Here is a 21805-nt window from a genome sequence, read left to right as displayed (position 1 = left end):
GGTGGTGTCTTTAGAGGCTCTGGCAGCCTTTATTTTGCACCCCTGACAGTTGGAAACTTGATTTAATTCAGGAAGAATCTCAGTCTTCCTTGGAAATGTTAGGAGCTGGAGGCTGAGGACGGGAGTCACAGAACTGTGGTGGATGACAGCGTGGCAGGTGTGTCATCACTGCTGCCCTGTGGAGCGGGTGCTGCCGTGCGGGTGTGGTGAGGGCAGTGGGATGTGCCTGGTGTCCAAAGGCTGCTCCATCCCGAAGGTGTAGCCTCGGGGCAGTCACCATCCCAATTAGGAAAATTGTGGTGGTGTTTTTTTTGCTGGCCTTTCCGCCAAGGGTTTCTCCTGGAGCTTTGCTCCATTGCAAAACCTGCCTGCTCCGTTTCGGGGAGGCACAGCCGCTCCCGGCGAAGCCTTGGCAGAGAGCAGGAGTGAGGCTGCACCGGGAACCATTCGTGCTAAAACCTGGGAGCTGTTGCTTTAAAAGGGAAAAAAAAAAAAAAAAATCCTTTGTGGGCTGTGGAGAGAAAGTGCTAGAACTGTGCAGGATCATGACTGGAAAGCAGGATCCCTGAGTGGTCACGGAGGCTTTCCTGGTCCTCTCCAGCCTGCCGTGGATTTAGCCAGGATGCTCGTCCCCCACAGCAGATAGCAAACAAGGGACAAAGAAACCCTATTGAGGACAGACCGCTCGGCGAAGGGAATGAGGCAGGATGTTGCTCTGGTGTTAAAAGGGAACATCATCTCCGTGCCTAGACATGGGAATCACGTTTTCACCAGGATCGCTGGGTTGCAGTGCTTGAACCCGACCTTCCCGAGGACTCCGATCGCTCTGCGCCGCCTCACGCTCCCCAGCCGCTTTTTTTTTTTCGCACATATGTAATACTGGAGGTTTAAAAAAAAAAAAAAAAAAAGGAAAAAAAAAGAGAGAGAGAGAGAGAGGCAAGGCAGCCCGATCCAGGGATTCGGAGGCATCCCGCTAGCGATCAGCTGACGTGCCGAGCCGAGCTGCAATGTGTTGCTTATTCATTTTGTACGGTGGGAGCTGCCGGGAATAGCAGAGAGCTGAACTATGCCTCTCCTACAGCCGCGCTTGTGCAGACAGAGGGGTGAGAGAGAGGCAGCCGCCGCGGGAAGAGCACAGCCGGACTTTCTCCTTGTTTTTATCCATTTCTGCAGGATCATGTATTTATAAGGGATGAGGTGGGCCACAGGGATCGCAGGCCTGAGGTGCGGCCTACCCAGTCAGTGCAGAATCAGGCCCTCCACTACCGGAACCGAGAGCGCTTTGCCACAATCAAATCAGCATCTTTGGTAAGAGCCCCCCCACCCCATCCCACCCCACCCCAGCTCCGAGCCCCCATCGCCTTCCTCTCCTCCCTGTGCTGTTGGTGGTGTTGGCATAGCAACTGGATATTGCACTGAAAGTGATTTTTACCTCTGTGTGTGTGTGTGTGAGAGATGTAAATGTGGAATGTATTTAATTTCTCTGTGCATTTCCACTGTGTGCGAGATAACCCACCTTCCTGGGTGTAGTTAATATCATTTCATCCCCCCCCCCCCCGCATTTCCCACCTATCCCTTTTGTTAATATATTTATTTGCATGTGCTTAAAGTGTGTTATGAGCTGTGAGAGGTGCTGAAACGCTGAGGAGGTGCAGATGCAGATGGGGTTTGGGAACAATAAGATCCCCGCTGCCCGCCTGAGCCGCTGCCTGTTTTTTCATTCATTCATTTATTTCAAGCAACTGTACCGTGACTGCATTTTCCAGCTTGATCCCTTGGAAGGATTGCTGGGCTGCGATAAGGGAGAGAGAGGGCTTACAGTGGGCTGTGGGCTTACAAAGGGGAGGGGGATGGGATGAATCCATCAAGATTTGTACTATTGCAAATGTGATTGCTGTGGATGCCTTTGTAGTAGGGAAAGGGGTGTGTGCCGGAAGAGTTAGTTGTGTGCCGCCTCCCCCACCTCGGGCTGCGGTCGGGAAACAGCCTTTTCGGGGGAAAGCACTGAAAAAATGGCCCTTCAGAGCTAAAATGAATGTCATATTAAATATTTCAGCCCGATGGTATTAGAGGTCAGATGGACGGGGAGCGTTAGAAAGTACCCACGGTCTGGCCATGGCACTTGCTCAGTGCTATGACATCATCCTGGACCAACCCCGAAATTACACCAGCGAGCCCTCCCCTTCCCGCTTCACCCTCCCTCCACCGTGGGGTTTCTCCTTCCATACCACCATTTCTTGATCCCCTAAATCCCTTCCCATTTCTGCCTGCAAAAGACACAGTGTGTGTGTGTGTGAGTGTGACCACAGCAAAAGGTTGTGAGGGGAGGGGAAAAAGCAGCAGCAGTGCCAGCAGCCAAAATTTTCCTGGGTGATTGTTGCTGCTGCTGCTGCTGTTAAAATCTAAAATGATGCTGTGGCATTCCTGGGAGCGTCCAAGTCCCATCCTTTGCAGGTGTGCTTTGGGGTTCCCGTACCCTGAGTGCTCCCCAGGCCGGTGTCCCCTGCTCCCCTTTCCCTCCCTGCTCGCCCCCAGTTTAAAGAGTGACCTAGAAATGTGTGTATTAAAGGACTTCATGCAGCACACCTGACACAGGCAAGGATTCCTGGTCTCCTGGAGACCCTCAGCCCTGGGAATTTTTCCCTTTTGTGTGTGTGTGTGTTTGCACCCAGGGTAGTGCCAGCACTACTGCCTGCACTGAGCAGATAAAAGTAGGACCCAGTTAGGTTGGCTGGAGGGAAGAAATGATGAATGACTCAAGTATCATACTCCAAACATACATACAATTTCATTGATAAATTGATATGTGTGTTGAATATATTCATGTTCTTTTACTCCCTGTGGGAAGCTGCTGCACCTTCTGTCCTGCCTGAGCAGCAGAGTCCATAACTCCTGTCTTCCTTGAATGTGTCACCCCTGGGGCTACTTGGGTGGCTTGGAGGGATTGCATGACCAGGTCCCTTTGGGAATTAATGAAATCAGGGACTGTGAGGTATTGCCAGACCTCTGGGGAAGACAGCTCATGTCGCAAGGTCACTCCTAAATCCCATGGCAGCCTCCTGTGGGGCTGGGACTGTGTCTGCCTTAATTCCTTAGTCACTTGGATTTGCTAAATCTCTCTGCTTCGGTGACCAGGTGATGATAAAGATAAAATTAATCCTGGGTGGGGAAGATGGTTGGCTTTCTGGAAGACTTCTCTTTTTTGGGTTTCCTGTGGAACATGCTCTGACAGGGACCGTTTCTGGGCTCACGTGGGGAGAGCTTTGGGTGCACACCTCAGGTGGGCAGTACCTGCACAGCACAGTGTCTTTGGGAGAGTGGGAATCACACTCATTAGCTCCTAAATTGGCCAGCAGGCCTTTGGAAAAGCACATGGAATTATGTGTCTTGCAAAAGCTCTCTTGTCCCCACCATACACACACACATATATCCCCTTCCAAGTGTAGAGGGAAGTTCCCAACCTTGGTACTCCAGGAAGCGTTGGTGTGTCCGTAGGTTCTGGGGTTGCATGGTTGAGGGAGAGGTTTCCCTGTGTTTACCACAGAAATATTTCACTGTGATGAGCTTTCCCTTTAATAATCTTGCATTCCCACCTCTTCACGTTCCAAAATGGAAATCCAGAGGGAGGGAAAAACCCCCAAGTTTAAACCTATTGCACAGAACCTGGATGCCAGTGCCTGTGTCTGAGGTGCCCACGTGGTGTCAGAACACTTTCCTATTGCTGTGGATTTGTGCCTGGGTGATGTCAGTGGGCAGTGATGCCAAAAGCTGCTGCTCCTCTGGCCGAGGGAAAACTTCTGCCAGCCTTCCTGTCTCCTGCTGAAATATCTATGGAGAGGGCAGGGTCAGTCATGGAGCTGAGAATGACCAAAAGGTGTCTGGAATTTACAGCGCGGATCAGAAATTCAGACTTTATTCACCTCTCCGTGTTAATTTACTCTTTCTGTGGCATCTGGAAAAGATTATTCCTGTGTGAATGGGTGTCCAAGATCCCACAGTGTTTTAAAAAGCAAGCTTTGATGGTTCCCTACATCCTTGCTGCTGCCCATCAGTGGATTTCTCAGCAGCTGGGAACACCTTCCCAGGCACAGGAAGGTTGTGCACTTGGGAGCATCAGGTGGCTTGTATTGCAGAGAATCAGAAAATGGGAGTTCTGACCCCAAATTCAATAGTATGAGGTGGTATTTGGGTGTAAAAACTTCTTTTTATGGGATTTGCTGAACACCACCCTCCAACATGAAAGCAGGGCAGTGGGATAGAAGAAAGGCACCAAGTCTGGGGGCTGTTCACTCCACAGCTGTTCCTGGTGGTGCAGCCCAGGGTCTGGGGGCCTCAGTTCCTTGTTGTTCACCCTTAGATCAGGATATTGCAGATGGAGGGAAGACTGGCATTCCTGAAAGCAAACTGGATCTCTTTCCAAAAACAAGCTGAAGCAGTTTCAGCGAGTGCAGGGGTCACAGGAGAACTCACATCAGGCAGCTGAACACTCCAGATGACCCAGTGATCTTCAGAGTGATTCCCCTGCCCTGTTGCTCTGCAGAAGCATCATGTGAATCAGAAGCAAACTGCACAGTCTTCCAGAGAAAACAGTGAAAAGAACTATACCCAAAGAAACAGGCTGTGAATGTACCTTTCTGGTCTTTCAGGAGTGCCTTGATACTACTCAGGTTAAAGAAAAAAATGAGCAAATGTGGGTTAGAAAATTGAAGGAGCTTAACTTCGGTCATAATTCAATCATGAATTTTAATAGTCATTTTTTTCCTAGATCACTTTTCTCTTTAATCATTTTTTTGTGGTAGCAGAAACCATCACTCACATGGAACAGTGGTGGAAAATACCCTGCATATTTCTACTGTTGTAGGGAAAGTTGCCATCTGAAATGGAGATTAGGTACCTACCACATCTCCATATTCTTTTGCAGACTATCAATGATAGTCTAAATTAAAAGTTACTACTAGAAATCTAAGCCTTGAAGCTCAGCAAGCTTGTGTTTAAAAAGAAGGGCAGAGGTTCTGTGTGGTGATAAGACTACACATATACATATTTTCAAGTGAAAGTTGTTTTTTAAACGTGTTCAGAGATGCATTGATCTGCACTTCTGGGTGCCTTTCAAGCTTGACCCCTTAAAAATCCCCACCTCCTCATGCATCTCCTCAAAAGCTGCTTTTACAGTTCTCAAATTAAATGATCAAATAGCTAAAGCATCATGAAGTCATCATAGAATCACAGGATGGTTTGGGTGGGAAGGGACCTTCAAGCTCATCTCATTCCACCCCCTACCATGGGCAGGGACACCTTCCACTAGCCCAGGTTGCTCCAAGCCCCATCCAACCTGGCCTTGGACACTTCCAGGGATGGGGCAGCCACAGCTTCTCTGGGCAACCTGTGCCAGGGCCTCCCCACCCTCACAGGGAAGGATTTCTTCCTGACACCTATGACATCTGATTTCCTAGAAAGATCAGACAGTGTGGACACTGTTTCAAAGGCCTTGGCATTCTCTTTGAAATCCAAATGCCAGCAAAAGAAGGGTATGATCTCCAGGGTCTGCAGAGCCAGATATCCATGTCCATGTGAGCAGGATTCTGGATGTAGCCAGGACAGTGACACCAGGGCAGCCTGGCTCCCAAACCAGGTGCCTTCACATGAAGCTGTTCCCTTGCTCCCTTTTCTGCTGAAGCAATGACTTATTATTCCAGAGGATTGAGTTTCTCCACATGGACTCATCAGGCTACTGCCTTGGTAGACCTTTGCTCTAAAATTTCTGAACTTGTTCTTTCTCATCTCTGAGTTCTTCTCTTGCTCTGAGAAGCTGCTGGTGGAGTCTTGCTCAGTGCTCTGCTTCATCCAGCACAGAGGAGCTCAGTATTTTGGTTATCAAGAGGTGAGAATAACTGTCCTTTAGGAAAGGGTTCAATGTCTTGGTTAAACAATGTAGAAAAAGAAACTCTGAACAGCTGCTGGTTTGGAGGAGAAGTTGTGAGCTCAACTCCCTTATGTAAAGCAAAAATCTTGGAGGGGTGAAAGAGAGAAAGTTTGGATTTTATGGCAAGTGAACTGCCTGTGGGAGTAGGTTGGAAAAGACATCTCTCTTCTCAGTTCTGTGTGTGCCAAACTGAGAAAATGTCATACCTTAATAAAAGCTGTTCTGGTTTGTACAGGTTTTTGGTTCTGCTGATGACCTGATTGATTATTGTGTGCTGCAGAGAGAGCTCCAGGAAACTGCAGCTTTCTGCTGTGAAGGATCCTGACATTTTCTGGTTATGTGCAGAACAGATTTGGCAACGAGCAGTTCAGTTGTCATCTTTTTCCCCATCCTAATTTGCGGGGTTATGGCTGGGGGCTTCCTCATGAGGGGCAGCACCAACCTCTGCTCTCTGTGAGCAGGGACAGGACCCAGGGAACAGCTGGAGCTGTGTCAGGGCAGGGTCAGGTTGGATCTCAGGCAAAGGTTCTTCCCCCAGAGGGTGGTTGGCACTGAATAGGCTCCCCAGGGCATTGGGCACAGCCCCAAGGCTGCCAGAGCTCCAGGAGCATTTGGACAACGTTCTCAGGGACAGGGTGGGATTGTTGGGGTGTCTCTGCAGGATCAGGGGTTGGATTTTGATGATCTTTATGGGGCACTTCCAGCTCAGGATATTCTGAATAGTTCATGGAGTTCCAAGTGTCGTTGTCTAAGAACACCAGAAAGGTGATTACTAGAACATCCCCAAATTTCCTTTTTAAAATGGTTGATGGAGCTGTTCATTCATTAGGGGCTTAATCTTTAAAGCCATAATCCTTTATTCATTCATGCTTAGTCTGAAGGACTTCTCTGGTGCTGAACTGGGCATGTTCAGTAACTAATGTTCATTCCTTCCAAATCCATCCCTCCCTGAGATCACCATGTGCAGACTTTGTCTTCGAAGTCAGAGTCCTGAAGAGCACTGGGTTTGACTGGAGATTATGGTGATGAATTAAGTCCTTATCATGAGCACCTGAATGCAGGCATTAAATCTATGAGATGACCACCAAGTCTGCTCTTCTTCTCTCTCATCTTCAGGAACAAAAAGCCACTTTTTGTTTGCTTCAGACTTTTTAATGTCTCATCTTCTGAAAGGCCTTATCAGCTAAGCTTATAGTTAGGAATTGCATCCTATTGTTAGGAATAAATATCCCAGACTTAGTGGGAAATCTTTCCAAGATGGAATTCTTGTCATGATAAAGCTGAGCACTGGAAATAGGGTGAAAAAAAAAAAAAGAGGATAACAGTTAATGATTTTTGCTGTAAATAAAACAAGTGCATGTTCTACATCTCATTAGAGATCAGACCAAAGGGGAGACTGGTGAAGTTCTTAGAGGATTCCTAGATCCATTTTTCTCTTCTGCTCTTGCTGTTTGCTTTGTTCTGCCAACTCCTGGGAACGGAGTGTGCCGTGCAGAGCGTCCCACTGCTCACAGAAGGGCTGGGCCTCAAAAATAGCACATCCAGGAGGATCTTGTGCTGCTGCGTGGAGGTTCCCGTGTCTCTGCAAGTGCCTGACCAAGTCTGTTATCCCCAAGCTGGGTGTCATTTGACGTGGTAAATGGCATGTGTGAAGGGGGGGGGGGGGGTTCCCTGTCTTACCTGGCATCTGTCTCTTGTAATCAACTTGAATGGCTTCTCAGAGGAACTTTCCTCACCTGGAAGCTTCTGGCAGAGATCTTACTCTTGACTTACTTGACTGAAGTGTGCCAGTTCCTACAAACACTTCCCAGCTTGTGCAAAGCGTGGCTGTCCTTGGTATGCTTGGAAAAACCAAAAGCTTTCTGAACTGTAGGAATACACAGGACCAGTGCTGTGTTTGTGTTTCCATGATCATTCCTACAATCTCACACGCTCCTGGTGGCTGGCTGAGATCTGTTCTGTTACCTAGTCCCAAGCATTTGAAGGCTGCTCTGTTACACCACTTGCTGAGGTGGAAGTATATGTTTAATCCAGTCAACTTCAAAAGCACATCCTGAAATTCCTTGCACAAGGAGGATGTGATTTACACCTCATCTCTTACCTCGTGGTGGATGCTTGACCTCACTAATCCACCACCATCCCTGGTCTGACACAGGGCTCTAGGCAGGCTGGTCCTTTGGTTTCTTTGCCATCAGACATTTCCTTTTCCCTCTGGAGTTGTCTTTGGAAGGGATGGGGGGAGACAGAGGCCATCCCCTTCCATACCTTCATCCTTTCACATCTCATTTCTCTCCTGGGGCTCTGGCAACAGTTTTCTTGGTTGGCACCTATTTGCTGTAAATTGCTGTTAATCTGTTCCAAGGTGAAGGCTTTGAGAGGCTCTTCCTAAGCTCCTCTTCACACTCCTCCCAAGTGCTGGGAGTCATTTGAGCTGAGAGAGGTGGCACAAGCTGCCTGCCTTGGGTGACATCAGTTGGGGTGTTAATCTTGCCTGGTGATTTCAGAGCTCTTACTTGATCAGTGCTTCCTGTCACCTCCTGGTCCTGGAGCACAGGGCTGCCAGCAAGTGTGCTGGGTTTGCTGCTCTGCAAAGCAGCTGCTCTTCTGTTGAACCTGAACCTTCTCAGGTCTGCAGGAACATCCCACCCTCTGTCTGAACTTTGAAAATCCTTGAAAAACTGCCTTCAAGTGACAGCAGCCCTGTAGTAGAGGCCAGTTTTTTGGGCTGCTCTGGAGGAATCCATCAGCAAGGCTGGGCTCTTGCAGGCTGCAGGAAGGGCTGTTGGTTTGTAAAGTGTCACTGATCACCTTCAAAGGGCTGAGCTCTTTGCTTCACACTTCAGCACAAAAGCAGAGATCCCCTCACACAGAATCAGGTCCTCCAGTTTTGGCTCCCAGGTCATAAAAAGGATCAGCAGATCTTTATATGTGACGTTCCTGAGACTGTCTTTAAAAAAATAGAAATCATTCTTAGACACTTTTCTTTTTTTGAAATGGAAGCATCACCATTTGCATTTTTTTCTGAACATTTTTGGTACGACTTACTGGGTGGTTGTTTGGTTTTTTTTTGCCTTCCTTTCACATGGATACACTTGGGCATGGAAATGAATGTGGAACTTGTGAGTTTGTTTCAGCTGAGCAGGGTTTAAAATCTGCTTAGACCATCTGATCAATCTTGTTAAGAGCACACAGTTCCAGAACAGCATTCCCTTGTTAGAAAACTTTCAATTCTAGGAGGGAATGAGCTCAGTCTACCATCCTCTTGAATTTTAAGGAGAAATTTTGAAGGAGGCTACTCATAGCAGGAAATAGGTGTTGAGGGACTGAATTGGCATTGGGGCATTTCTTGAGGGGGAAGGAAAGAATGGGTGGGTCGAGGGGTTCTTAGAATGGATCCCATCTTGTAAGTCCATGTCACCCTCAGGATTTGAGTCCAGTGTCTGAAAAAAGTTATCCCCTGTGTCTGAAGAAGGTTGTCCGTCAGCCACCTTTGTTTCCAGATCTCCTCCCGTGTTTCCTGGAGTGAGAAATAACCAGTAACTTCCTTTATTTGTAACATGGCATTTTCTGCTGCGTTACCGAAAACACGCGCAACAGTCTCAGGAAAAGGTGGGGGGGGCTAAAAACCAGGAGAGGGAAACCTTATGTCTCTGTGACATTAAACAGCAGCACCTCTGAAACCTGGAGCAGCATTCCCTGAAAGCTGATCTGTGAGAGGACAGCAAAGCAGGGCCCGGCTTACAGGTGAGCTCCACCACGGAGACAGCTTGTCTGTGAAAGGAAGGCCATGCAGCACTTCTTCCCCTTTCCCTGACATCAGGTTACAAGACAGATCCATGAGCATGAGCAGGAGAACGAGTTGCGGGAACAGATGTCAGGATATAAGCGGATGCGGCGCCAGCACCAGAAGCAGCTGATCGCCCTGGAGAACAAGTTGAAGGCCGAGATGGACGAGCACCGCCTCAAGCTGCAGAAGGAGGTGGAGACACACGCCAACAACTCGTCCATCGAGCTGGAGAAGCTAGCCAAGAAGCAGGTGGCTGTGATGGACAAGGAGGTGAGTGGGGTTGGAGGGAGAGGTGAGTCCAGGTAAGAGAAGGTTGTGGGAGTTGATGCTTCGACCCCACGTGCTCTGTGTGGTCACTGTCCAGAGCTGCCCTGGCCAGTTGGGTGAACCAGCCACCAGTCGTCCTTCTGGATGATGGGCACTCCATTGGCATCCACCAGTACCACAGTCAGTGACAGCTGGATAAGAGGGACTTGGGATCCTTGTGGGGACCTTGTAGGAGCTTTGCCTCATGGCTGAGGGGATGACAAACCTTGCTGCTGCTCCTCGCTCTGTTTAAAAATCAACATGTTGATCCACACGGTGAATTAGTGGGGTTTGTACCTCCTGGGGTGGTTTTGGTGGGGAGATAAGAAGCACAAGAAAACTCTTACATTTATGTGGCCATAATGGATTTTCAGTGCAAGCAGTTTTCTTGTGGCTTAATGCTCATGGCTTTGTTTAGCACAGTGAGGGAGGAATGACCAGAAAACACAGCACAAGACTGATCTGTGCTGGATTCTGTACCTACTCACCCTTTGTTTCTCTGTTATTTTTTTCCTCTCTGTACCTTGCAGGCAAAGGCAGCTGCAGCAGATGAAAAGAAATTCCAGCAACAGATTTTGGCTCAGCAAAAGAAAGACCTGGCGACCTTTTTAGAAAGTCAGAAGAAACAATACAAGCTTTGCAAGGAAAAGATTAAAGAGGCAAGAAACCCTCATTTTCAGGGCTGAAGGGGTGTGGAATGAACACAAGCCAGTCTTTGGTTTTGATAAACCAGAGCCAGCCCAGGGGTTTAAGGGATCCTGTCAGGCTTGGAAGCAAATTTAGATGCTCAGCAAATAAAATTTCAGGAACTGGGACCATCTGGCAGCATTTTCAGAAGAATCTCTGAGGGTGCTAGAGGTGCCTTCATAACTAGCTGTAGAGCAAAATCTTTGAAACCAAGGGTGATGAGGGAAAATGGGACTTCACAGAGAAGTGAATTCTTCTTCCCCTTTCTCCTCATCTGTTTTTTTTTTATTTAAGGTGTAAGTAATCAGAGCAGCCATTTAGTGTCCCTTGACTAAAAGCCTTATGATCACTTATATGAATTAGAAAAAGAAGTATGTATAAAAATATAGTATATTATTTAACTACAGTGTCCCCACTACACTGCAAAAATAATTTGCTGTTAAGAATGTAAAGGTGAGAAAATGAATAGCAAGGAGCCCTGTTTTGTGATTTACAGGCATGAGACCTGTTGAAGTAAAACTTTAAACCCAGGCTGGACTGTCTGTAAAGCAGGCACAGAGCTGGGAAGGGACCTGAGGGGTTTGACCTGGCCTCCCTCCTGGGCAGCCAGAGCCTCCCCTGCAGTGGGTGTTACTCTCTTTCCTCTCTGTGCTGTTCACTCCCCAAATGTTTGTGTTTAATGGCTGATTTTCCTCCTCTTGGTGTGGGTCATAACAACTCTGGAGGCAACAGGGCTGGGCATGGCTGGGTGATGGGGCTGGTTCTGCTGGCACCTGGTGTTGTAGCAGGATTTTGGGGTCCTGAGTGGCAGGGATGTAGCCAGTGACTCCTCCAAGCCCTGTGTGACCGTGATCCTGAGGGAAGCCTTGTTTTGACCCTGCAGGAAATGAACGAGGACCACAGCACGCCCAAGAAAGAGAAGCAAGAAAGGATATCCAAACATAAAGAGAACCTGCAGCACACACAGGCTGAAGAGGAGGCCCAACTTCTCAGCCAGCAGAGACTCTACTACGACAAAAACTGCCGTTCCTTCAAGAGAAAAACGATGATCAAGAGGCACGAGATGGAGCAGCAGAACATTCGGGAAGTATGGCACTCCTCACTTCCTTTCCAAGCATTTCTTTAGCTGCTTTAGCTCCATGTCTCTAAAACAGCTGCTGACTGAGGTTAGATCTTCATGTTTGCAGTTGCTAGACAGAACTGGGAAAAAAGTGGGGGAAAAGCTGTGGGGAATAGTGTTCCACACAGCTGTGGGTGCTTTGGTTAGCTGAGGAGGGGTGGCATCGTTGACTGGCAGACAGAAACATGATGTGGGACACCCAGCCCAGGCCAGATGCCTCATCTGAGCTCCCAGGTGTTGGATTTTGGGGGATCCTTTGGGCTGCTTTCACAGCACAGGGCAGTTTGTGCCACAGAGAGCTGTGGGATGGGGCAGTAGTTTGTTAAGGAGGAGCTATTCCCATCCTGCTTTCCCTCATTAGTTACTGCCTGTGGTCAAATACCACTTTGGAGGAGAAGTTGCTACTTGTAGATTTTTCTGTAGTACCTGAATTCTTCATTAATGTTATTTTTGGATGAAGACTATCAAGTAAGAGGGTATTTTAGTGAAGACTGAGTGAGGAATGGTCAAAAATATCTAACTGCACTTGGCCTGCTACCGTCAAATTTTCCAGCATACTTTTCACTTGTTCAGAGCTTGACTTCAGATGTGCCTGGGGCTACTCAGCTGCTTTGCAGATCACATCCAGACATCTCAACTCAGGCACACTGAGAATGAATGAGTGTGAAAAATCAGATTGGGGCACCCTTATCACAGCATGTAAGAGCAGGGATGAGAACAGAGTTCAGTTACCTAGTGTGGCATTTAACTGGTGAACACACCCCTGAGCTCCTGCATTTAAGCTCTTAAGAGGGACCTGATAATTTTCAGAATGATCTGATTGTTTATTTCCTGAAAATAAAATCCCTGCAAACTACTTCAAATACGCTGGATCAGACACCTGAAGTAAATAACACTTTCAGAATGTGGCTTTCATGATGTTTTTAAGTAACCACGGAGGTTCTTTTTGTGCAGGTGGGAAAGTGTTTGAGAGGAGTGGAGTGACTGTGTGTGTTCATGCTGCGTGGACTGAAATCTGGTGTGGAATGGGCTCGAGAGAGGCTGAGCTGTTCTGAGGTGAAGACAAACATGCCACAGCCTGTTCAGTGTCCCACCTGCCTTTGTGCCATTGGGAAATGATCTCATTTTTAATCTTGGCTGTGGGGGGAAAATTTTTCTTAAATGTAAAGACGTGCAACACCCTTATGGCCAAGAAGGCAGAGACAAGCCCAGGCCCTGTTTCCTTGCCCGTCCTCTCAGCTCAAACCTCTCCCAGTTGTAGCAGCCAGAGGGGCTGAAGTGCCTGTTTGCAGGTGCTGCTGTTGAGAGACACAACAGGATTACAACGTGTGAGCAACAGCTCAGAATAATTAGATCTTTTTTTTTTTGCTTCTCCTGCAGAAACTCATTAGGCTGAGGCAGCACTGGGCCCTCCCCAGGCCAGGCACTGCGTGTGGTGTGGGGCAGCCCCGCTGTGCCTGTCTGACTCCAGCGTGGAGCAGTGAGGTTGTAAACCTGAGAGCTGGATCTGGGATGTACCAGCAGACCATCTGTGAAGGGCTCCAAGTATCAGCAAGGGGTACAGCTGGAATCACAGCTCCACTGAGCTGGAGTCAGCTCCGTGCTCCACAGGTTGTGGCTGATACACTGAGGCAGAAATACAGGCAGTTATCAAGGAGGGAACTGGTGTCTCCCCCTTCTTTGGTTTTTAGCTCAGTGTGGGTTATCCTGGACTGTGCAGAGCTTTAGTGCACACTGTGAAACCTGGTGAGCCTTGGGTTCTGTCCTCAGTTTAAAAACGTGCTGCACCTTAGGCCAAAACCCACCTGGACTATTCTTTTTCTCACCTGAGGTGGTGTTGGAGCCCTTCACCACTGCTTTGGCCATTCTCATGAAAGTGATCTGGGAGAAGCCTCATTCCAGTGCCAAGCAGGGGCACAGGGGAATTTAAACCAGGCAACAAGAGCCCTCAGCTCTGTCAGTGCCACCAGCCCTGAGTTGTACTTATTAAAAGCTGCTGCGATTCTCAGCCATCACAGAGGGCTTGTGTGGGGTCCCAGTGCCACCTGCTGGGGACTCCTGGGGCCATCCCAGAGCTGCTGGATGGGTGGATGGATGGATGGATGGGTGGATGGAGGTCACTATTAGCATCCCCACGGTGCTGCTGGGTTTGTGTTCCCCTGTGACATGCGAAGTCCTCGGTGTCATGTAGACGAGTGACCAGGACACTCGGCCTCGTGACCTCGACTGCAGCATCTCCAGGTGGAGAATCCGTCCCTGCTGAGCCCTTTCTTGTGCTCTGGTGCAGGAGCTGAACAAGAAGCGGACGCAGAAGGAGATGGAGCACGCGATGCTGATCCGGCACGACGAGTCCACGCGGGAGCTGGAGTACCGGCAGCTGCACACGCTGCAGAAGCTGCGCATGGACCTGATCCGGCTGCAGCACCAGACTGAGCTCGAGAACCAGCTGGAATACAACAAGAGGCGGGAGCGGGAGCTGCACAGGAAGCATTTCATGGAGCTCCGGCAGCAACCAAAGAACCTGAAGGTGCCGGAAGCTTTCCTTCCTCCTCCTCCTCCTCCTCCTCCTGCCTCTGTCCTGCCGTGCTTGGCTGCCTCATCCGCGCTGTGGGACCGCTGCTCTCCACACCCTGTGCTCTCCTTTGCAGCCCTCTTCGCTTTGCACAGGGCTGCTCTGCCTAAGGAAGTTGTGGGCTGTGACAGCACAGAGCTCAGGGAGGGTTTTTTAGGTGCTGTGCTAATTGAGGCTGCTGGGTAAAAATAGTCCAGTTCTGAGAAAAGTGTTACAGAATTTGCTTCTGAGGAGCTGTGCTTTGTTCAGGCCCTCACTGGTGTCAGCCTGGAAACCTCGATATGGAGAGGGGTTGGGTGCTGCTTTAAGAGGAGAGGAGAGAGGACATGGGTGTGCTGAGCACTGTGCACTGCCCCAGTTCGGCTGCAGGTTGGTCACAGACCTCTGACCTGCTCTCTGTAGGAGAGGCCTCTTCCTCCTCCCAGTGTCATAGAATCGTGGAATATCCTGAGCTGGAAGGGACTCACATGGATCATCCAGTCCAACTCCTGGCCCTGCACAGGATACCCCAACAATCCCACTTTGTGCCTGAGAGCATTGTCCAAACACTCCTTGAGCTCTGGCAGCCTTGGGGCCGTGGCTACTGCCCTGAGGAGCCTGTTCAGTGCCCGACCACCCTCGGGGGGAAGAACCTCTTCGTGGTATCCATCCTGACCTCCCTGGCACAGCTCCAGCTGTTCCCTCGGGTCCTGTCACTGGTCACCAGGGAGAAGGCAGGTTGCTGTCACTCTGTCACACCCTTGCTAGTTTTCAGATCTGTGGCTTCCTCATAGGGCACAGAAGCAGAATGGGAGGGAGGCTGTGAAAAAGCAAACGTATTTTGGGAGGCAGGTGGCAGGCGATGGGCTGGGTGACCTACAGGAAGCAGGGGTGGAGGACAGAGGTCCCCTGGGCCGGGGAGGGCTGAGCAAGCCCTGTTCCTGGCCCAGCCAGGGCCTGAGCTGGTGCTCCTGGTTAGGTCCCTGTGTGAAGCACACCCTGCTCATGAGCTGCAGGTGACAGCACAGAGGAGCTGTGGTTCTCACCAGCCCACCCATTTGGAGGTACCATAACCTCTCCGTCCCCAAAGCTCTTTGCGCTCCTCACATCGTTGCTTCCTTGGCAGGCTATGGAAATGCAGATCAAAAAGCAGTTCCAGGACACATGCAAAGTGCAAACTAAGCAGTACAAAGCACTGAAGAATCACCAGCTGGAAGTAACTCCAAAGAGTGAGCACAAGACAATTCTGAAGAGCCTGAAGGACGAGCAGACGCGGAAGCTCGCCATCCTGGCCGAGCAGTACGAGCAGAGCATCAACGAGATGATGGCCTCGCAGGCGGTACGTGGGTGTCCCTGGGCAGGGGGCTGGGAGGGGGGAACAGGCCTCACAGCAGGCTGGGATGGTCTTCTCCAGCCACTGGATGGTTGTGTTTATAAGAGCTGTTTAAATAATGCAGCAGGTGGCATTTTCCCTCTTGGAATAAGGATCCCACAGAACACGTGTGGTTTCCCTGCTGCCCCTCGTGTGCTGGGGTTTAGAACTGGGTCTTCCCTGAGGCTCTGCCTCTGTGAGTGGGGAAGCTGCTCCTTCATGATTTTCCCAATGCCAGAGGCTCCTGGCTTTGGGAAAGAAGAGCAGCATGCCAGTAGTGTCGGAGCAGAGGGATTACCAATGGAGGTCTGAGTGTTGTTTTCCCGATGTCCTTACAGCTACGGCTGGACGAGGCCCAGGAAGCGGAATGCCAAGCCCTGAGACTGCAACTCCAGCAGGAGATGGAGCTGCTCAACGCGTACCAGAGCAAAATTAAGATGCAGACAGAAGCACAGCACGAAAGGGAGCTCCAGAAGCTGGAGCAACGGGTGTCGCTGCGCAGGGCACACCTGGAACAAAAGGTACCTTCCTGGGGGAGGCTGCAGGGGGTCCCTGGAGCTCGGCTGGGACACGGGGTTGGGGCAGGGCTGCTGTGCTGGGGGGCTGCTGACTGTGCTCGTTTCAGATCGAAGAGGAGCTCGCCGCCCTCCAGAAGGAACGCAGCGAGAGGATCAAGTTTCTGTTGGAAAAGCAGGAGCGAGAGATTGAGACGTTTGACATGGAGAGCTTGCGAATGGGCTTTGGGAATTTGGTCACATTAGAGTATCCCAAGGAGGACTATAGATGAGGTTAAATTTCTTTGCCATTTAAAAAAAAACAAAACCGATAAAAAGCAAACCAAGTAAGGATAAAACTTGCAAACCCAACATTCCCCATGTTGACGGGCGTGCTCTCTCTCTTTCTGTCTCTCTTACTGACATCGTGTCGGACCAGTGCCTGTATATTCTTACTCCATCAGGGGCCCCTTTCCCCCGTCACGTCCCGGTGCAGGACAGCTCCTGGCAGTCTTTTCCATAGTATGTCACAGTATTGATGTCTCTGTGCAATGATTAAAAATGTTTCAGTGAAAACTTTGGAGACAATTTTAATGGAGAAAAAAAAACAAAAATACAAAAAAAAAAACTCAAGTGGATGTATGTTGCTTTTGAGCAATCACTCATTTTACCACCAATCAATGAAAGTAAAAGCAAAAAAAAATATTAATAATTAAAAGATATCTACGATCCCAGGGGGAGAGAGACTGAATCCGCAGCCTTACCTTAACTAGCTGCTGCATAATTTTATTTTATTTTTATTTTTTTGGTATTTATTCATCAGGAATAATTAAATAATAAAAAAAAAATTTTATTAAAGATTGAAAAAAAAAAAAATTTGATACATTTTACAGAAAAAGAAAAAAAAAAACCTAATCGTGCTGTACATATCAGTGGTGACATATTATTACTTTTTTGGGGGTGGGGAGGGGCGGGCGACGACGTGGTGATTTTTAGGAGAACCATGCCAGGGGCAGCAGGGACGAGCCCTCGCCCCCCTGGGCATATTCTTGATTGTATCATAATCATTTTCTGCTGTCGCAGAGAATGTGAATACACTTAAATGAGCCCACAGGATCCCAGTAGCACAAATTGGGCTTTGTCAAATCGTGTATTTTGTGTATAGAAGGAATTTAAGGAGAGCTTTTACTTATTTTCATATTGTATTTTAACTGTTTCTCTGATCAGAAATTTTTTTACTTCTTTCCCCCCTCCCTGCTCCCTCCTGCTCCAGCCACCCCCCACTCTCCAGTTCCGTTCCGGAGCTCAACACTGTCTGTTAGATCATCCCAGCCCTTTTGAGTTTCTCTTTTATTTTTTGGGGTTGATTTTTTTTTGTTTGTTTGTTTGTTTTGTTTTTTTGTTGTTTTTTTTTTTTTTTTGTTCCTCCCCCAAGTCCACCCCCAACCCCATGATCTTGGTCATAAATATTGCATTATTCACACTTTCAAACTGTGTATTTTCTTACAATAAAAAGAGAAAAAAAAAAGGCTTTACTTCTTTTGCATGCACTTTAAAAAAAAAACAAAAACAACAACAAAAAAAAAAAGGACGAAAAAACCAACAAAACAACAAAAAACATTTTTCAGGTTCCAGGGAAGAGCATGAATAACTGTCAGAGCTTTTAATTATATTTGTAAATAAAAGTGTTCATCACAATGCCTGGCTGTGTCATTGCGGGAGGGGCGGCTCGTGGCCCAGCACAGGTGTGGGGAGAGGGAGGTGACACATTCCTCAGGTGTCCCATTCCACAGGTGTCCCTCAGCCTGGTGCTGCAGGAACCTCAGGGCTCCATTCCAAGCCTGTTTTCCTGACCGTGGAGGTTTTCAGGGTAATGGGTTGTGGCTTGTTTATGTCCTGCTTCCAGCCTGAGCAGTCCTAGGATGGATCAGCCCAGGTGAGCGCTGCTCCAGCCTTGGTCTTGTGGGCTTTGGTCTGGAGTAGTTGGGGATGTTTTCCTGAAAAACCATCAATCCTGTTGAAATGTTTTAATGCCTGAGCTGAAAAACTGCCCTGGGGCAGACACCACCCACCTTCTGGAGTTAGGGAGTCCCCAGTTGTCACAGGGCCCCTGATTCCTGTTTGTCACACTATGTCAGTGCAGACCCTTGAGACAGCAGCTTGTAAAAGGCGGGGAGGCTCCTGGATCCACGAAGTTGAATTGCATTGTCTTCACCTTTTTTACTCTTTTATAGCCATCAGGCTGGACCAAAGGCTCATTTCTGCTCTAAGCACTCAGGACACACCCCCAGGCCTCAGTGCAAAGCTGCTGGAGGAGCAGGAAACACTTGGGATCTGCAGCTTGGCTGGGACTTGGCTTCAGGTCAGTAAAGCTGGTGGAGGCCAAACTGCTGTCGGGGTTCACATTGGGGGGTTGATGGGGCTCCTGCAGAGGGAAGGAGCCTCCACAGAACCAGGGGGATCCTTGGGACAGGGACTAAAGGTAGGTAAAGATGGAAAGACATGACTGCTTTGAGCTGTGTCACTCCAGCCATCAGCACATTCCAGGAGTGGGGAGCCCCTGGTACAGGGTCCAGCCTCCTCTTCCCAGCAGGACAGGAGCCCTACAACATCCAGCTGCTCCCCTGAGCACTCCCTTCATCCCCCAAGAAGACAACCAAGCACACCACACACCTTGGTAAGTTTTTAATTGCACTGTGAGCAAAGAGCAGGGTAACATCAGGTCACCACAGGACTGAACAAAACAAAGTGGTCTCAGCTTTGAGTGGCAGCAGAGAACAGAAGTGGTGTGGACCAGCTCCTGCCTCCCCCTCAGGCTGCACCTTCACTACTGGAGCGGTGACAGGGAGGCACTGGCCAAAGGTTGAGGGGGAAAAAAAAAAAAAAAAAAGGAGGGAGGAGGGAAAGTTTCCCTTACGCCCTCTCCTCTCCTGAAGAGGGAGTCTCCACAGCCAGCACTAGCCCAGAAGTGGTGCTGTACCCACACCCCTGACATCTAAAGCCATCCCAGGACAGCAGAGACACCCTGAATTGACACTAATTCACAAAGGCTTTTGTTTCCCTTAAGCAGATCAGTTTGGAGGGAGTGGCCCTTCCAGGGACACCTGTCAGCAGCTCTAGCTAGGATCATCTGTACCACGGCAGTCAGCACAGGCCTGGACACACGGACACGGAGCAGGGACAGCGACGGGGTTACAGCTCCAGCGGTCAGAGCGGGACACTTGGGTTCAACTCACTAATCAAACAAAACTACAGCGCCGTGCCCGAGCCGTGGGTGCTGCACACCCTACTTCCCCGACAGCTGCTCGTAGAGCTTGGGCACGTAGTCATCCCACTCTGCCTGGTAGCAGGTGCCCGCCACCGGCACCCCCAGCCCGTACTTGCTGCGGAAAGCGGCCACCTTGAACTTGCCTCGCTTGTCCCCGGAGCGGTTGGACAGGACGGGCTCGTTGCAGGAGAGCTGCTTGGGCTGCTCGTACACCAGCCACACGTAGCGGTGCAGCCCTGCGGGGAGGGACAGCGTTACCACACCGGGCACCCGGAATTCCAGGGCCGAGGTGTGCTCTGAAGTGACCCCTGGAGGTGCCTGCGTGTGCTCCAGGATCGGAAGGCTGAGGATGATGGAGCTTAAGGCAGCTTAGGGAAGATGCACTAGATGTGCTCCATACGTGCTCCTGCTGGGTGTGGCTTCATGCAGCCACGGGCAATCCTGCACGGATGGTTTCCTGCTGGCTTCCCCCCACCCTTGTGCACTGTGTTTGATCCATGTAGCACTGCTTGGGAACTGCTGCAGGCAGGTACCAACCTGTTCCCTTGGGAGGCCCAGAGCCAACGTAATCCGACATCACGGTCCCGCTGCCCACATTGTTGCCTTTCATGTTGGTCACCAAGAAGTGATGCCACTCCCTGAAAGGAGAGGGCAAAGAACAATCAGATTGTGGCACAATGCCTTTATCACTCCAAGCTGCTGCTTTTCCATAAGGCTGTCAGTGAAGAATAAGCAAACAGCTGATTCCTGGATTGCCAAACCCAAAGAGCAGCGGTCCCAGAGCAGGTAATGCTCCTTTGGGATGCACAACCTGCCAAAACCAGCTCCATCAGCCTGCCTTGTGGCTGTGGGAAAACCACAGCCTGACCTCCAAGAGTGGACGTTCCACAAGCTTCTGAGCTGTGAGAAAAGTGAACTGGCCCCAGGTTTAAGACTCCACGACCAACACAGACAAGCCTAACTCCAGCTCACACATGGGCCAAATTAGAGCAAGCAGCAGATGCTGTGCTGCTCCAGCTGCAACAGATCTCCAAACACCCCTGGAAAGAGCAGCTGGTCCTCCCCATGCTGTCCCTGGCTGAAGGAGAGATGCAAGGACACCGTTTCTATGCCAAGCCACAGCCCCACAGCTGCACCTTAGGCGGAGCACAGTCCCAAACTCCTCCTAATCCTCTCCTCAGCCCAAGAGGGATGTTCCATTTTCCTCAGGCAACCCAGGCTCACTGCCATACCTAAACTTTGGGTCCTTCCTGCTGGGCGCATCAGGATCTGTGAGAACCAGGGTGTAAAGCTTCTGGGGATCGCAGCCATCCCACTCGATGCTGGTGGGGCGATGCTGGACCTGCAGGAATGACCGCGTTAGCACCGGCCCCGCTGCCCGCGCCAGCCACCTTCCCTGCACACAGGGCCACCTGTGACCAGCGCTGGTTGCGACATCCGAGGAGTTCGAAGTTCGTGCCAGCTCACCCAGGCTGTGAGAGCCAAGGGCCTCTGCCCGCGGCGCGGCCGTCCCTGCATCAGGGTCGACAGCAAAGCTCAGCCCCTCTCTGTCCCCCCGCACCAGGTGAAGCTCCGGTCGGAGCTGCCGCAGAGACGGCGCAAGAGGCCCGGTCGCCTCCCGCCATTTTGCTGCGGCACCCCCCCGAGCGGGGGGCCGGGCGCTGCTCACCTGAGTGGGCGTGAGCACCTTGCCCAGCTCGTCGATCTCAACGGAGCCATACTTGACCCGCAGAGGCTGCGCCGGCTTCTGCTCCACCTCGGCGAGGCTCAGCGGCCCGTCCCACTGCCCCAGGTCCACCGGCATGGCTGTGGTTGTGACTGCGGCGGCTGCGGCGGCTGCGGCGGCGGCTCCGCGCTGCCCGCCCCCCGCGCCCATTGGCGGAGACGCCGCCGCGCTCCGCTCCCATTGGTGAAGACGCACCGCTGGCCCCCCCCCTCCAGCTCTATGGCGCCCCCCGGCGGGACGGGGCCGCAGCAGGCCGTGCCGCCCAGGGAAGCGGGACTCGTGCTCCGGTTACCTGGGGCAGCCCTGCCGCTAATTAGGTTAATTAATAATTAATGTGCCAGGGCCCAGCGGGGAAACCCCGTGGGGTTTGAGCGCTCTATGTGATGGCCACCTGCCTTCCCCAGGTGTAACATATTCTGGAGAAACCTAAAAGATACCTGAATGCTTTACAGGTCTTGCTGCGGGGTTACATAGAGGGGTGATCTTTTATCACTGCTCTTCACGCTGCACTGCCTGTGGGGTGTCTCTAAGCGGGTGAATTACAGAAGCTCTCCGGACGTGGGGCTCGTTT

General features: G+C 50.4%; 2 protein-coding genes across 2 annotated transcripts in view; one reads left to right on the top strand and one right to left on the bottom strand.

Moving 5' to 3' along the window:
• TAOK3 (TAO kinase 3) overlaps positions 1-17938 on the top strand; it is a 61757-nt gene extending 43819 nt beyond the window's left edge. Inside the window, exons 14-21 of the mRNA XM_032705823.1 lie at positions 1174-1308; positions 9744-9980; positions 10547-10675; positions 11587-11790; positions 14111-14350; positions 15501-15713; positions 16085-16267; positions 16372-17938. Of these exons, the coding sequence (XP_032561714.1) occupies positions 1174-1308; positions 9744-9980; positions 10547-10675; positions 11587-11790; positions 14111-14350; positions 15501-15713; positions 16085-16267; positions 16372-16533 (1503 nt within the window). The 3' untranslated portion in view covers positions 16534-17938. The remainder of the gene's footprint in view (positions 1-1173; positions 1309-9743; positions 9981-10546; positions 10676-11586; positions 11791-14110; positions 14351-15500; positions 15714-16084; positions 16268-16371) is intronic.
• Positions 17939-18910: 972 nt separating this feature from the next.
• Positions 18911-21376, bottom strand: PEBP1 (phosphatidylethanolamine binding protein 1). The gene is made up of 4 exons (XM_032705831.1): positions 21178-21376; positions 20741-20850; positions 20046-20146; positions 18911-19744 (listed from the first exon to the last, which is right to left on the bottom strand). The coding sequence occupies exons 1-4, from the start codon at positions 21310-21312 to the stop codon at positions 19527-19529; spliced, it is 564 nt and encodes a 187-aa protein (XP_032561722.1). The 5' UTR covers positions 21313-21376; the 3' UTR covers positions 18911-19526.
• Between the last annotated feature and the right edge of the window lie 429 nt (positions 21377-21805).

This window comes from Chiroxiphia lanceolata, chromosome 18 (assembly GCF_009829145.1).
Source record: "Chiroxiphia lanceolata isolate bChiLan1 chromosome 18, bChiLan1.pri, whole genome shotgun sequence".
NCBI classification, from domain to species: Eukaryota; Metazoa; Chordata; class Aves; order Passeriformes; family Pipridae; genus Chiroxiphia; species Chiroxiphia lanceolata.
This window is presented reverse-complemented; position numbering and strand designations above follow the sequence as displayed.